At 45.6% G+C, this 15,599-nt stretch overlaps 1 protein-coding gene across 2 annotated transcripts in view; it reads left to right on the forward strand.

Annotated features, from left to right (window-relative positions):
- The window catches only part of ENTREP2 (endosomal transmembrane epsin interactor 2), a 174,297-nt gene that overhangs the window by 147,881 nt on the left and 10,817 nt on the right, over positions 1-15,599 (forward strand). For both annotated transcript variants that reach the window (XM_028705805.2, XM_077918861.1), the window contains one exon: positions 9,892-9,999. In XM_028705805.2, the coding sequence (XP_028561638.2) occupies positions 9,892-9,999 (108 nt within the window). The remainder of the gene's footprint in view (positions 1-9,891; positions 10,000-15,599) is intronic.

The following is a 15,599-nucleotide window of genomic DNA, read 5'->3' on the forward strand; positions in this document are numbered from 1 at the left end:
GTTAGAATGCAGCTTGCTTTGAACACTCGGAACACAAATCATAACTCCAGGGTACTGGTCATTTGGAACATTTGGCAACTGCTTGGAGGCAGTATGCTTTTGAATACCAGTAAGATTCTGGCACTTTTAAAAGACACTGTTTTGTTAGATGTAAGCTTATGCAAAGATTGGGTACAAGATGTGGAAATAAACACTGAGCGAACAAGATTTGAAATAGACGAATAGACAAATACACAAATATTTAGTTGTTTCCATTGGGTTTGAACACCACTTTGAATTACAGCAACTTGATTCAGCAGCACTGGTGGATCAGACTAAGGATCCATCTAGTCCAGCATCCCTTTTCTAAAAATGAAAAGTTTTAAAACAACTCTGTGGGGACAGGCATTTATTAGCTGCCTATTGCAGTGTGGCAGAGGTGTGGAGACGTCTGAGACTGTGAAATAATTTCTTGCTTAAGTTAAGACCACTCTGTAAATTCATGGTTAGAGGGATCTTTGAGTCAGATGTTTCCCAGCTTCTTGGTTGCTTACCTGGTCACCCGAATATCAATTCTCCCTACTGTTGCTGGTCCCCACGGTAGACTCTTTTGAGATTTGCTGATTTTCATGTGCTAGGGACTCGTCATATTTGTTTGTAGATTTATAAAAGTCTTCTACAAAGTTTTTTTTCTGCAACTGCTCGTGGGGATTCCTTCCCTTATAAAACGTGGGACTGAAATATCCTGCATTCCACAGCAGATTCCCAATTTGAACCCCGAATGCAGCGGTGGAGCATATGCCCAGGGTGGGTGCGCTCCCAAGGGGGGCGGGGCACGGAGGGTGCCCTCCCAGGTGCAGGATAGCCACTCAGGTGCACGGAGTGGTGTGGCACCCTGCAGCCAGGGGCGGAGTGAGCCGCTGATGGCGGACATTTGGCGTGCCGCCCGCCTGCGACTCCCAAGCCTTCCCCAAGCTGTCAAAACGAAGGTGGAAGGTGGAATGCCGCTGGCAAAGAGGTGCAGCTCCCCCCTCCCCCAACCGCTTGGGGTAGGCTTGGGGATTACGGGCGTGTGACGGTCCGAAAGTCACCCCTCTCAGCGAAGACACCAGGGGCAGGCCACCCCCACCGCCCCCTTCCTCCGCCCCTGCCTTCTGCATGCAAAGTTAAGTGCTCCATCACTGAGTGATGGCCCTTCCCTTAAAAATGATAAGATCCTCCAGTCCTTGTAGTTCTGAAGAAACTGCCAATTTGATTAGGAAATGAGGAAGCTGCCTTATGCAGAGTCCAACCCTTTATCCATCTAGCTCAGTATTGCCTGCACTGATTGGCAGCTCTCTAGGGATTTAGACAAGGGACATTCCCAGCCCCCCCCCCCCCCGGACATGCTGGAGATTGACCCTCTGGCATGCAAAACAAGTCCTCTTCCAGTGAGCTGAGGCTCTTCCTCTGATGAGAGAAGTACAGAATGCAGGAATAACTGTCTTATACCAAGTCGGACCATTAGTTCATTGAACCATTGTCTACACTGAATGGCAGCTCTGCAGGGTTTCAGCCAGGAAGTCTTTCTCAGCCCTCTCGGGAGATGCCATGGGGGACGGAGCCTGGGACTGCACTGCAGGCACAGAAACCTCCCTGCCACTGAGCTTGGGCTCTTCCCTCCAGCCTGCCCTTTTGCAAAACAGACTCTCAAAGTACACATTTCAATCACAACATTGATGTATAAATTGGAAACAAAGATTCACTGGGGGGTGCATTTGCCATTAGAAGCCAGGGCCTGTAATTTGAAAAAAACTGACCTTTGGATATAAACATGAGTGTTTCCCGAATATTTATAAAGTGGCACCAGTATTTCTAAACATACACACACACACCATTTAAGGACCCGGTAAAGAAATGCTGTCAGAAGGAAAAGGATGTTTGCAAATTACTGTAATTTCCTGAGATTATAGAGGAAGTTCATCCACTGAAGTCTTAAAAGGTATTGCTTTGGAGAGAAGTAAACATGTTTTGAACGATCAGGTTCGATGTTAGATGCCCAGAAAAGCTGGCAGTGTCTTTGTGCATGTACTTATGTTTTTAAACGGGAACAGGTTTCAGGACTGTGAAAAAGGGGGGAGACACACAATATTAGGCTGTCATTTTTCTGCAGATAAATTGTTATGGTGTGATTGGATCTGGATTAACCACAGGCTGCACTTGACGGAATGCAGCATTGCAAAAACAAAAAACAAAAGGAAACCTGGTAACTTTTGTCTGTTCAAGTTTCCAAGGCTGCAAAATAGGTCTTTGGGATTTTGAAATCACAGTTTACTAAGGCCCTTCTCCAAAGCATTGAACCTCTCAGAGTTTCCTGCTAATTTTAGCTTCCTCTTTGTAGGATTCCGTTCTTGGGTTCCTTCTGCACAGAGCCCTGGAGACGGGGAGGGACTCAGCAGAGGCGGACAGCAGCACTTGGCCAGTGCCTCAAATGGCCTTTCCACGACTGTGGAAGCTGGGGAGCGACAAAATCTGTTTACATGATCCAGATGGGTTTCCAGGGTCTTGTGGATTTGGTTTGACACGTCCCATGACTCTAGCCCTGTAATCCAGTGATGGGGAACCTGAGGGACTCCAAATGATGCTCAGTGCTGTCTCCCATCATCTCTGATACCCTTGGGCATGCAGGCTAGGGCTGTTGGAGCTGAGAATCCAGCAATATCTGCAGGTTCACAGATTCCCGGTCCCTGCCACAATCCAAACCAAAGAACAAAACAGACTGCTTTTTAAACCTTCTGCTTTGTATGTTAGGAAAGTCAAGAGACAAGGCTGAGATTTTGGGGTTAGACCTGGAGGGCTGGATAGAATTGAATTGTTTGCAGCTACTTTGGTGTCTTTCATTCATGCAGAACAAAGTTCTTCCTGGGGGACCCTTTTACCTGCCTGATTTATTTTTAAAAGGTAGATTTATGAGGGGCCATCACCTTATCAATGTCTTTGCCCCAGGATTTTCTCTTCATTGGAAGAATTATGCTCACTCTTGGATTCCAGGCATCCTCCCAGCAAGGCTTTTATAAGACTGCAAATATAAGATGATGTCCTTCCCTTTCAGAACCCCTGGGAATAATTGTAGCAACTGCATACAGTGGTACCTCGTCTACCAACAGCCTAGTTCACGAACTATTTGGAACATGAACACTTCAAAACCGGAAGAAGGTGTTCTGGTTAGCGAACTTTTTTTGGAATCCGAACATACTCCTTTTGGGGGTGCACTTCCGTTTTGAGTGCCACACTTCCGTTGCTCGGCAGTGGAGAAGGGGGTCATCACGGCGTTTCCCGCAGCCGCAAGGGAGGGAAGCTGCCCTCCAGCTGGATTGCAGGAGTACAACTCCCCGCCCCGCCCCCGTGCCGACACCCGGAAGTGGAGAAGACCTCCGCATGCACGGAACCAGCGCGGTGGCACATTTTAGTGCCTCCAAAGCTTTCCAAGAAAGTGCTCCTCCTCCTCCTCGTGCTCGTCTGCCGCCACCGCCCTCCACCCCCGCTCTGCTTTCCCTCCCTGCCGTGCATCTCTTGCTACCATCGCTCTTACAACCACATGCGGATCTATGCCAATCCTTTCCATTTTGTTTCCATTTTCCATTACTTTCTATGGGAAAACACGCCTTGGTTTAAGAACACTTTGGTTTAAGAATGGACTTCCGGAATGGATTAAGTTTGTAAACCAAGGTACCACTGTATTGATATTTTAAGCATTGTGCCCCCTCCCTCCCCCACTCCCAAGTATCTGCTGGTGAAGAGGGAGCAGAGGAGGGCCAGGCAAGAAAGAAATGTGAGAGTGCTTTATTGATTGATTGATTGATTGATTGGTCAATAGAACTTCTGGACCACCTTTCAGCCAAATGGGTCCTTTTATGTAATACAAACAGACAGAGCCAGAATGAAATTTGATTGTTCATTTGATATTGGCATGCCACATTTCCAACAACCGAGTTGAGCTCAAAGCACCTCATGAGAATAGTGAAGGATTGGGGCCACCAGGTGGCGCGTTGGAAGATGGCCGACAATAACATCTCTCTGACCCATACGAGGTACTAAGGGGCTGCTATGGGAAGTATGCGGCCTTCCTAAGCTCCCCCAGGATGTGAGGGAGTGCTGTCCTGCCAGCGGTGTTCACAATGCACCCCCTCATACGAGTGATGGGGGTGCCGAACACTTGGCACAGGCCCTCGGTGAAGTCAGATCTTCCTGACGCCGATTCCAATTAGCGAGTGCTGGTTGCTTCAGCTTGGAATTATAATTGGAAACATATGATTGGAAACAAAGCTGAAAGCACATACATCAAGTAGAGCTCGACGATAAGACTGCTGATTAATGGATCTCTGCGACCAGGAGTGACGGACGGATAAGTAAATCTTCTGATGAATTACCACAAGGACTGTATGTTTGGAACGAAGGGGGGGGGGGGTGGAGGAAAAAACTCTTTTTTTTCTCTGCATGATGTGACATTAATAACCCTTCACCCCAGATAGAAACAAGATCGTTGCGTTTTTATGAATCACAGGCAGGATTTTAAGAACTATGTGGGATGGATTAAAACAGGAAAGAAGACTGGAGAATGGTGAGAAAAGAGGAAAATTCTTATGACGCAGTTAAAATATGGCGTCTCGCTAAGACAGGCTTGTCGGAGGAAGAAGGACTGGGGGAGGAGAATCAGGACTGTTCGAATGAGAAGGAATGTTGGAATGCAAGTTTGACCTGACAGAGCCCCCAGACTCATTTGATCTGATTTATTTGAAAAATAAAGGACAGATCGGAGACTAATCTTGTGTATGGAAGCGTTGTACAGAGGCTGTCCCTGACCGATATGATTTTTGGAAGAGTACAAAAATCCACATAGAATGCCAGCTTTCAACCTGCTTGTGAAAATCATCAGAAATCGCAAAGAAAGGAAGTAATAAAGGACTATCCGAATCAAACTGGACAGAACTGTCTAATGAAAGCAGTAAGATAAGTCATGTTGTTTTGGACTTGAGCGGAGCTTGATGTATGGGTACCCCCAACAAAATTTAAAATTTGGCTGTATAATTTGGAATTAATGTGATATGATAATGTGATGTGATTGGCCTGTTAATAAAAATTATTTTTTTTTAAAAAGAGAATAGTGAAGGATTGACAAATAAATAAACCCTTCCTCATACAGAACACACACACATACAAAATAAGGATATAACAAGGATCAAATGAATCAAAGCAATAATAGTACAATAAATACAACAAATGAATCAAAACGGTGGCCAGCTAGATGCCTGTGGGGAACCAGCAAGCAGGACCCAGGCACAAGAGCCCCCCCCCCCCCGGTGGCTTCCAGCAACTGGCATTCAAAGCAGGGCTGCTCCGACTGTGGAGGTTGAGCATAGCTGTTGTGGCCGGGGGCCATCGGCAGCCCTCTCCTCCATTAATTTGTCTTATTATCTTTTAAAGGCATCCAAATTGGTGGCCGTCCCTGCCTTCTGGGAGAGTAACTTCCATAGTTTAGCCACATGCTGTGTGAAGAAGTACTTTATTTTATCTGTCCTGAATCTTCAAACATTCAACTTCATTGTATGTCCATGAGTTCCAGTGTTGAGAGAGAAAGAGAAAAGCTTTCTCCACTTCCCCCTTGCCATGCATAACTTCATAAATTGTGATTAATATGAATAAATGGGGTGCATTCTGATGTTTAATTATGCTTTATTTGGTCTGCCATCTTGATCCCACATGGTGCTTGGAGTCTAAAGGTAAATGGAGATCTCAACCTCCCCCTTGGGAAGCCTCATGCAGAGTTGGCCAGAGGCATCCCAACTGGTGCAGGTTGGGCTTGTCATACCAAATTTGGCAATGTCCTACCAAATGGGGTTACAATATCTTCAGAGGCATCCTAATCGGTACAGTTTGGATCTGTCACATCAAAAAATGGTCACACCACAGCAATGTTTTGGTCTGCCATCTTGATTCAAAATGGCGGCTGGTTGCCCAAAGTCAGTGAAAACTGCTTATCCCACCTCGGGAATCTTAACACATGGAGAACAAAAGGACAAATCATTTTCCAAAATATATAGTAGATAAGGGTGACTAATATATACAGATAGAAAGTGCTGTTTTTCTGGACACAGAAATGTGTTGTGCTTGGAACAGAGCACACCTGCATGTGAGGCATGTTCCCAGCGGTCTGTGGTGGTGGTTTTGTGTTACTGAATTAAAAGGCTGCACTGGTCTAGGTTTGTGATTTGTTTTGTTTTACATGGTGGACTGCTGCACTGTTGAAACAAAGCATTATTTCCAGTTCTTAGGTTGCTGAGGATCACAAAACCCTTGTCCTCCTTTCAAGCACTTGAAAAAGAGATGGATGTTAATTAAGATATGTCAATGAGAGGAGGAGGAGGAGGAGGAGGAGAAAAAGGTTGAGAGAAAACGTAATTTATGTCTTTAATTTTCCAAATGTTTCTCTTCTCCGTCTTGCGCCACTTAACTTTAGGAGTAGCGGTCTTTAATTAGGTACAGTGGCAGCTATAGAGGGTGATTCAGTTTGCATGCCAGGGGTGTAATATATCAAGTTATATCCCCACAAGTCCTGTAAAATAAGTATGGGAGCAATTTTATAATTATGCTGTGGGTGGGTGGCCCCAGATTAATTCTGAAAATGGGAAAAAGAAGACGGGGGAAGGGGAGCAGTCTGTTATTTCAGATATCAGTATTTTGATGGAAATGTGGACCAGAATCCTTTCCCCACAAAAAAATCCTTAGGATGATGATATAGCATGACAAAACATCAATCTGGGACATTTTGGTGAAGAAAACCTATGGAGTTGAGGAAATTCCACAAAAACGGGGAGAAATAAGACTTTCCCCCACATCAAGAAACCATTGGGTGGTGCCCAACCAACCTTTACTCAGGTGCAAGCCCATTCAAATCCATGGACCTCTATTAACCATGCCCATGGGTCAACTCTGAGTGTGACTAACACTGAATACAACTCCATGGGTTTTCCTCCACCACCACCCTATACTTATATTCTGCTATTTAACTGGAGTCCTCAAAGCAGCTAAGAACATTTATAAATGCAACAACTAAATCCTACACAGTAGACCCACCAAAACCAACCAGCCTAATTTCATAATTTTGAGTGCAGTGGGGTTCATTATTCCTTCATCCTAAAAGAAAACTCAGGGAATCGAATGGACTCTAATGTGCCCATTAATTTCAGTGGTTTTACTCTGAGTAGTACTAACATTGGGATTTACCCACAGTGGGCCATTCAAAGAAGTGCCAAATGGTAAGTGCTCCAAAGGTTTCTGCCTCTCTCCATCAAGCAACCACATTCTCCACCACATTCTCATGGGGAGCTGCAATTTTCTCCTCCTTCTTGAGTTTTCTGTACAAGCAGCACATGCACAAGTTCCTAATATATGATTAGAAATCACCATTCAGGGAAGATACAGGAGCCAAGAAGATGCTCATGGACTTTAAAAATCCTTCCTTCCTTTACTTACATGAAAACAAATTTACAGTTGATTTAATGCCACCCATATTTTCACTTGCTGCTTCCATTCTGTATTTCATTAATGCCATAGATTTTCTGCACACAGGCGGGTAGGTGGCATGAAACTGGAAGGGGATCAGTGCTTTGTAAGCTGAACTACTTGTTCTCCTCAGTGTCTTGGCAGCTGCATTTCTGTCGCCTTCCCAGCTGACACAGGGGATGGCCATGAGAGGGGCAGCGGGAGGGACGCAGTGCCCAGTAAGACTTTTCACACACAGCTCTTTTGGGGTAGCTTCAGGTGTGTGAGGCAGGTGAGCAAGGAATGAAAGCCTGGCTGATGGAGCAAGAAGGTGGGAGGTCTTCAGAACTGTGCTTTGATTTTATTGTTTTTTTATGGATGCGATTCATAAATTGCTTAGCAAGAAACTAGACTTCTAAACACTGGGGCATAGAAGACTCACTCAGTCTCATTGCGTCCTCTTTGATGTCTGGAACACGGATGACCCATTTTTCTGGACTGAACCTGCTACCTGTCAGTTTGGAGCTCCCTGTATTCAAGTGCCAGCAGCCTCCAGGTGAATGAAGAAAGCAGCCTTCTTGCCCACACCTGTAAGTTCGCCAAGCCAACAATTCATCGGCCGAGTGTGGAAGTTATTCCACTAAACAAGACATAAGAAACTGCACCTGTCTTTGAGACAAAGGCTTGAATTCCACTGAGGTCTCTTTTTCTGTTGAGGTGTTGCATTAACAGAACATTTTTTTAGTATTTCCTCTAAAATTATATACCTGGTGCTTTGACCGCTTAGTCTTTTGTATGCATCACTGAAATCAGAGCAGGGGAAACCCTTTGAGGACACCACTGTTCATCATCAGGTGCAAAATTGAGAAGTATCAGTCAAATCTTTTCAAATTGAGGGGTGATGACCAAAAAAATTAAAGAATCGGCATTGTCTCACACTGGAGGGGAGATGGCAGTTCCAAGTTAGGAAGGAGTTGTCAACCTTTTTTAGGGGGTGAGGGTTGACTAATAATCTGTTATTGAACCAATTACTAGACTGCTTAAATTTAAATACATTTGCACTTTATCTAAAGTTGAAATATAAGTGACTTTTTGAGAGATGAAGGAAGCTGCCCCAGGTAGGGTTGGGAAGGTCCAAGACCCTGGAGAGCCACTGCCAGTCAGAGTAGACAGTACTGAGCTAGATGGACTAATAGCTTCCTGTGCTATCCTATGTATGTTCTCAAGTGTGAGTCAGCTGCTTCTGAAATGCCCTCCAGTTTCAAAAACAAGTTGACTTTATGAAGTTACTTTCAGGTCAGGTCCAGTGAGCTCAGTACCGTTTGCTCTGACTGACGGCAGCTTGGCAAGGGCTCAGGCAAAGAAGGGTCTCTCTCTCTCCTCCCCCCAGCCTCCTGTGATCCTTGTAACTGGAGGTATCTGGGGTTGAACCTAGGGGTCTTGTGCATTCAAAGTATGGGCTCTACCACTGAGCTGTGGTCTCTGAGCATTTGTCCTCTGTCAAAGGCATCTGCTATTCTGAAAAAGGGAATCTGGAAGCCTGATGGGTGTAGAGCCCATTATGCATGTTGGCTATCTCCCTGCCCAAGAATGAGCCTATGCCCAAATAAATTTGTTAGTGTTAAAGATGCCCCAAGAATCTTTTGGGGTTTTTTATTGCAGGAGAGTTGATATAATTAGAAAAAGACTCAAGGGTGCTTCTCCAGCATGCGGCCAGGAAAACCACACATGGCAACGAAAGACTGGTTGTGAGCATTCCGTGGCTCCCCTTCACACCTTTGAATATAGCTGTTTCATAGAATCACAGAACTGTAGAGTTCTAGTCCATCTAGCCCAACCTCCTACAATGCAGGAATCACAGCTAAATTTACAATATTTCCCCCCACTTTGCAGACAGTTATTGCCTTCCAAAGCAATTTCAATTAAGGGATGGCTGCTTACGGATTTATCTGGCTCACACACACACACCAGGGAAGTGTGTGTCCGTAGGAAATCAAATTGTAGCCAGGAATGTTGCAGAATTATGCTTGCAGAATTTCATTGACTAATAAGAAATAAGAAAGACTGTAATAAGAGTTGCTGCTGGAATGCTTTTGTGGCCGCAATACAAACAGATGCATTTTCCTTTTTTAGGAGCTTTATACTTGTTTTTCCTACGGGTTGGTCCCGCATTTGTTTCTGAGGAATGAAAGGGTTATGTGCAGTGTAAATTGGACAGGCCTAATAAAGACCCACATCAAGCAGATAACCATTGACAGCATTTATTATCCAATCTGCTGGAAATGTTTTTAGCGCCCATCGTCTGTCTTGCTTTGATAAGGAGTGACATATTCTCTCTCTCTCTCTCTCTCTCTCTCTCTCTCTCTCTCTCTCTCTGTCTCCCCCTTGCAGGACCTGTTGTTTAGCGTCTGTGCTCTCAATATCATCTCCACTATTGTCTGTGCTCTGGCCACTGCGATGTGCTGCATGCAGATGGTCTCCTCTGACATTCTGCAAATGGTAAGTGAATTCCAGCAAGAGAATGTGCAGTTATGCGTCTATCTCTTCCCCCTTGCCTTGGTGTATCCATGCAATATTGAAGGGGCTCACCAAGGGGCAAGTCCAGATTCTCTTTTCAGGGACTTTGTGTTTGTTTGTTTGTTTGTTTGTTTACCACTATGTCATAAAAAACACCAAAGTTAACAGCAATAAAACTATAATGGAAACCATATAAAATAAGTTAAAAACAGGCATCAATTTACCATCATGGAAGGATGTATTCTTAATTGGCGCATAGGCCTGGAGCAATGGAAAAGTTATCAGCTGGCATTTAAAAGCTGGCAGAGAAGAAACGTACTGAATCTCTATTGGCAGAGCATTCTGCGTGACTGTGCCAATGTCAAATGAGCCTGGGGAATGACCAACGATGCTCCTCCAGATGATCTCGTCAGCTGACCTGTGATTCAGCATTTGATCTCTTAGAAACTGTTGAATGCTGCTATTCTGTATTCATAGCTCCCATTTCCTCTTATGTAATCCAGCTGTCCCCAACCTGGTCCTCTCCAGATGTTCCTGGACTCACAACTTCCATCAGTCTCAGCCCTCATGGCAAATGACTCACCAGCCTCCTCATTTGGCCCATGGGGCTTTTTTGGCTATGTCGTGCCCACCTGGCATTTTGGCCTGCAGGGGTGGGGGAAGTCCAGACTGCCAGCTCCAGTTCCCCAGCTAAGGTAGAATACCTCCTCCAGGCAGCCCCCAGTCTCCTTCAGTCAGCAGGGCTCACCTTAGAATAATAGATTCTAAGATTCTCCAAAGAACTGCACTGAACAAATAAATACTGTATCTGACATGGTGCCTCTCAGCTGTTGTGGGAATCCAGCTGCCATCAGCCCAGCCAGCCTGGTCAATGGTTAGGGATAGTGAGAATTGTAATCCAAAGACAGCTGGAGGGCAATGTGGAAGGCACCACATTGGCCAGCCTTGCTCTGCTCTGATACAGCTTATGTGCTGCACATCAAACAGCAACACAAGTGTGAATCAGCCAGGGGAAGAGGAAAAGGGGAATTGTTTGGCGATGGCTTATTTTTTGGCCCATTTATAAACTCTGTTGTCAACAAGGTAGTTTTTAAGGTCCAGCTCAATAATTGATGGGAATGAGAGTAGAAAAAGTTCTGAGATTGGTGTGTACGTGTGTGCTAAGGAACATGCTGGAGGGGTCGCGGGTGGCGCTGTGGGTAAAAGCCTCAGCGCCTAGGGCTTGCCGATTGAAAGGTCGGCGGTTCGAATCCCCGCGGCGGGGTGCGCTCCCGCTGCTCGGTCCCAGCGCCTGCCAACCTAGCAGTTCAAAAGCACCCCCGAGTGCAAGTAGATAAATAGGGACCGCTTACTGGCGGGAAGGTAAACAGCGTTTCCGTGTGCTGCGCTGGCTCGCCAGATGCAGCTTTGTCACGCTGGCCACGTGACCCGGAAGTGTCTCCGGACAGCGCTGGCCCCCGGCCTCTTGAGTGAGATGGGCGCACAACCCCAGAGTCTGTCAAGACTGGCCCGTACGGGCAGGGGTACCTTTACCTTTACCTTAAGGAACATGCTGAGCGGTAGGGGGTGTTGCTGAGTCAAGTACAGTTGCTTTTCTTATCCACACCTTTACAGGTTTTTGCTCTGCATTTTTTTCTTTTTCTTTTTGCTGCATGATAAGAAGTGCTGATAGAGGAGATCCCTCCATTTCCTCTGAAAAGGAGCTTGAGCCGTTGTGCATGTTCCAAGCAAGTGTCCTTGTGAAAAGCACTCGCAGGCGCTTAGAACAGTTAGTGAGAGCATCCTTTTCTTTTGGAACATTCCCTCTTGTGGGAAACAGATGTTCCAAGCATCCACTCTTCCCCTTCTCCAGCGTGGAGGAGATGAAGGGGGTGGAGTGGCTCTAGGTGTTTGAAGGATGGGCCAAGCAGGTCTTGCTCCTGGCAGGTTTCAAGCAGAGCCCACACAGCTTACAAGGGCAAGGGAACACTAGGGTCCTTTCATGCAAATTAAAAGCATGAAAGTCAAGTTAAAAGTTAACAAGTCAGATTCATAAGAAAACACCACAGCAGCCTCCCTAGAATTCTAAGATTTTTGTTTATGTTCTACCTTTTCACCAAATGATGATCCTCCTTTGCCTTAGTGGTTCACATAATCAGTCCTAAGTGCCAACCCTTCTTTCTCTGTCAGCGGTTCTACGCCTTAGCAACACGAAACTGGCATATATCATCACGGCCATCCAATCTCTTTCCACGCTTCGTGAGTCACCTTCTGTCTTTACGACCTGCATGCTCAGTAATCCCCTCTGCATCGATTCTTTGCCCTTAAATTACGAGTTGTGCTTAGAATCATAGAGTTGGAAGAGACCACAAGGGCCATCGAGTCCAACCCCCTGCCAAGCAGGAAACACCATCAGAGCACTCCTGACATATGGTTGTCAAGCCTCTGCTTAAAGACCTCCAAAGAAGGAGACTCCACCACACTCCTTGGCAGCAAATTCCACTGTCGAACAGCTCTTACTGTCAGGAAGTTCTTCCTAATGTTTAGGTGGAATCTTCTTTCTTGTAGTTTGGATCCATTGCTCCGTGTCCGCTTCTCTGGAGCAGCAGAAAACAACCTTTCTCCCTCCTCTATATGACATCCTTTTATATATTTGAACATGGCTATCATATCACCCCTTAACCTCCTCTTCTCCAGGCTAAACATGCCCAGCTCCCTTAGCCGTTCCTCATAAGGCATCGTTTCCAGGCCTTTGACCATTTTGGTTGCCCTCCTCTGGACACGTTCCAGTTTGTCAGTGTCCTTCTTGAACTGTGGTGCCCAGAACTGGACACAGTACTCCAGGTGAGGTCTGACCAGAGCAGAATACAGTGGCACTATTACTTCCCTTGATCTAGATGCTATACTCCTATTGATGCAGCCCAGAATTGCATTGGCTTTTTTAGCTGCCGCGTCACACTGTTGGCTCATGTCAAGTTTATGGTCAACCAAGACTCCTAGATCCTTTTCACATGTACTGCTCTCAAGCCAGGTGTCCCCCATCTTGTATTTGTGCCTCTCTCTTTTTTTGCCCAAGTGCAATACTTTACATTTCTCCCTGTTAACGTTCATCTTGTTTGTTTTGGCCCAGTTCTCTAATCTGTCAAGGTTGTTTTGAAGTGTGATCCTGTCCTCTGGGGTGTTAGCCACCCCTCCCAGTTTGGTGTCATCTGCAAATTTGATCAGGATGCCCTTGAGTCCATCATCCAAGTCGTTGATAAAGATGTTGAATAAGACCGGGCCCAAGACAGAACCCTGTGGCACCCCACTAGTCACTCTTCTCCAGGATGAAGAGGAACCATTGATGAGCATCCTTTGGGTTCGGTCAGTCAGCCAGTTACAAATCCACTGAGTGGTAGCATAGTCAAGACCGCATTTTACCAGCTTCTTTACAAGAATATCATGGGGCACCTTGTCAAATGCCTTGCTGAAATCAAGGTAGGCTACATCCACTGCGTTCCCTTCATCTACCAGGCTTGTAATTCTGTCAAAAAACGAGATCAGGTTAGTCTGACATGACTTATTTTTCAGAAATCCATGCTGACTATTGGTGATCACAGCATTCCTTTCTAGGTGCTCACAGACTGTTTGCTTAATGATCTGCTCCAGAATCTTCCCTGGTATTGATGTCAGACTGACTGGGCGATAATTATTTGGGTCCTCTCTTTTCCCCTTTTTGAAAATAGGGACAACATTTGCCCTCCTCCAGTCTTCGCCTGTTCTCCAGGAATTCTCAAAGATGACTACCAGTGGTTCTGAGATCACATCTGCTAGTTCTTTTAACTTGTGGTATCCTGGGTCTGTCGCTTAATGTCCTGCTGAACTGAAGGCATGAACTGAACCAGAAATCACACCCTTTGCTAAGCTTGGCTTAAATTTACCGTAGGATTGGAAGTGGGATTAGTTTAAACTTACTTGTCAAGCCTCAAGGAATATTACTTCTCATTTTCTTCTGAGAGCGGCCCTCACCTGAACTATATGGTAAACTTGCTCAGTGTATCTTGAGAAGTAGGAATTAACAAGAGGAGCCTGTGACAAAATATTGCTGTCATATTGCATTCTCCAACCTGGTGCCCTCCATAAGTTGCTGGACTACAACTCCCACCAGCCCCTGCCAGAATAGCCAAAGGCCAGGAATTATGGGAGTTGTAGCCCTGCACAGTCCAGAGGGCCCCAGGCCAGGGGAAGTTTATGATTCCTCCCTCCGTTGCAGGATATTCCCGTTGAGGGTGCTGCCCGTTCCTTCATCCCCACCTCCAGGTTTGAAGGACTGTGTTCAATGTCTGGATTACGAGAATACCGTTGACTGTAATGATGCTGGGCTGTTGATTGTGACTGTCACAGCCTCCCTCTGACTTAAAGCACTCTTGACATATTACCTCTTGTAAAAGTTCCAGCAATGGCATCCATCAGCAAATGTAAGAAGAAGTTAATGATGGTATGTGGTCCCTGTATAGCTTCTGTTGTCAGCTACAGGTATAATAATAATAATAATTCATTGTGGGTCTCATTAGGTTCCATTTCACTGAACAGCCTGCCTCTCAGTTTTCTACTTTTGAATACATTCATCAACAGATCTTCTGGTAGAGATGACCATAGTTCAGTAGCAGAACACATGCTTTGTGTGTAGAAGGTCCCAAATTTACTCCCCAGCATCTCCCACTAGAGATGAAGCGTCAGGTGTTGGCAAAGGCCTCTCTCTGCCTGGGAGTCAATAGGTCCGTGTTGTGTTCAGGCACAGGAATTATCTGTGCACTGTTCATTCAAAGGCAACCCACAGCCTGCACCCTACCCCAAACTCTTAGGCTCAAGCAAAACCCTGCCACAGGCAGAAATGTGTTGCCTTCCTGAAACCTCTGTGAGCCAGAAATCAAGCCAAGAGCCAACAATCTGTTCAGTTACCTCATAATTCCCAGAGAGACTGGACTTCCAACACTTCTTATGGAAGTGATATCTTAAATTCAGAATATATGTCAGGGATCCAGAGACTCGGTTCACAAAAAATGTGGAGGATTTATAACTCTTATAACACTTTCATGGGGATTTAATTTCACAGCTCTAGAAATAGGAATGTAATATTAGGGTGCAGGGTGAAAGTTATTGGCGCTTCCTGCTGCTTAATCTTACAAAACACTTCCTTTTTAACAGCCACGCATAATTTTTCTACCAGAAGGAAGGGAATAGTGGTCTCAAATGACCCAGAGGACCTAGGAACTGAGTCCCAGAAGGATAGGGACATCTGGGGAAAATGTGGAGACAGACTTGGGGGCAAGGCAAGCTGTGGAATCAGGTAAGGAAACGGACAAAACAGTAGAGAGGAGAAGAAGAGTGAAAGGTAGGTTTGCAGCCAGGTTAGCAGTCTGAAGGCACCACTGGTGTCAGGAAGACTAAGAGGCAAGGAGAGCGGAGGTCAAGAACGGCATGTGTTACCTAGGGAGCAGGGAGTGGATGTTGGAGCCAGCAGAGAGCGCGCGCGCGTGCACACACACACACACACACACACACACACACACACACAAACTTCTTTTTTTAATCAAATATGTCCTTATTTCCTTTTTGTTACA

The sequence above is a fragment of the Podarcis muralis genome, chromosome 14 (assembly GCF_964188315.1).
Source record: "Podarcis muralis chromosome 14, rPodMur119.hap1.1, whole genome shotgun sequence".
Taxonomy (NCBI): Eukaryota; Metazoa; Chordata; class Lepidosauria; order Squamata; family Lacertidae; genus Podarcis; species Podarcis muralis.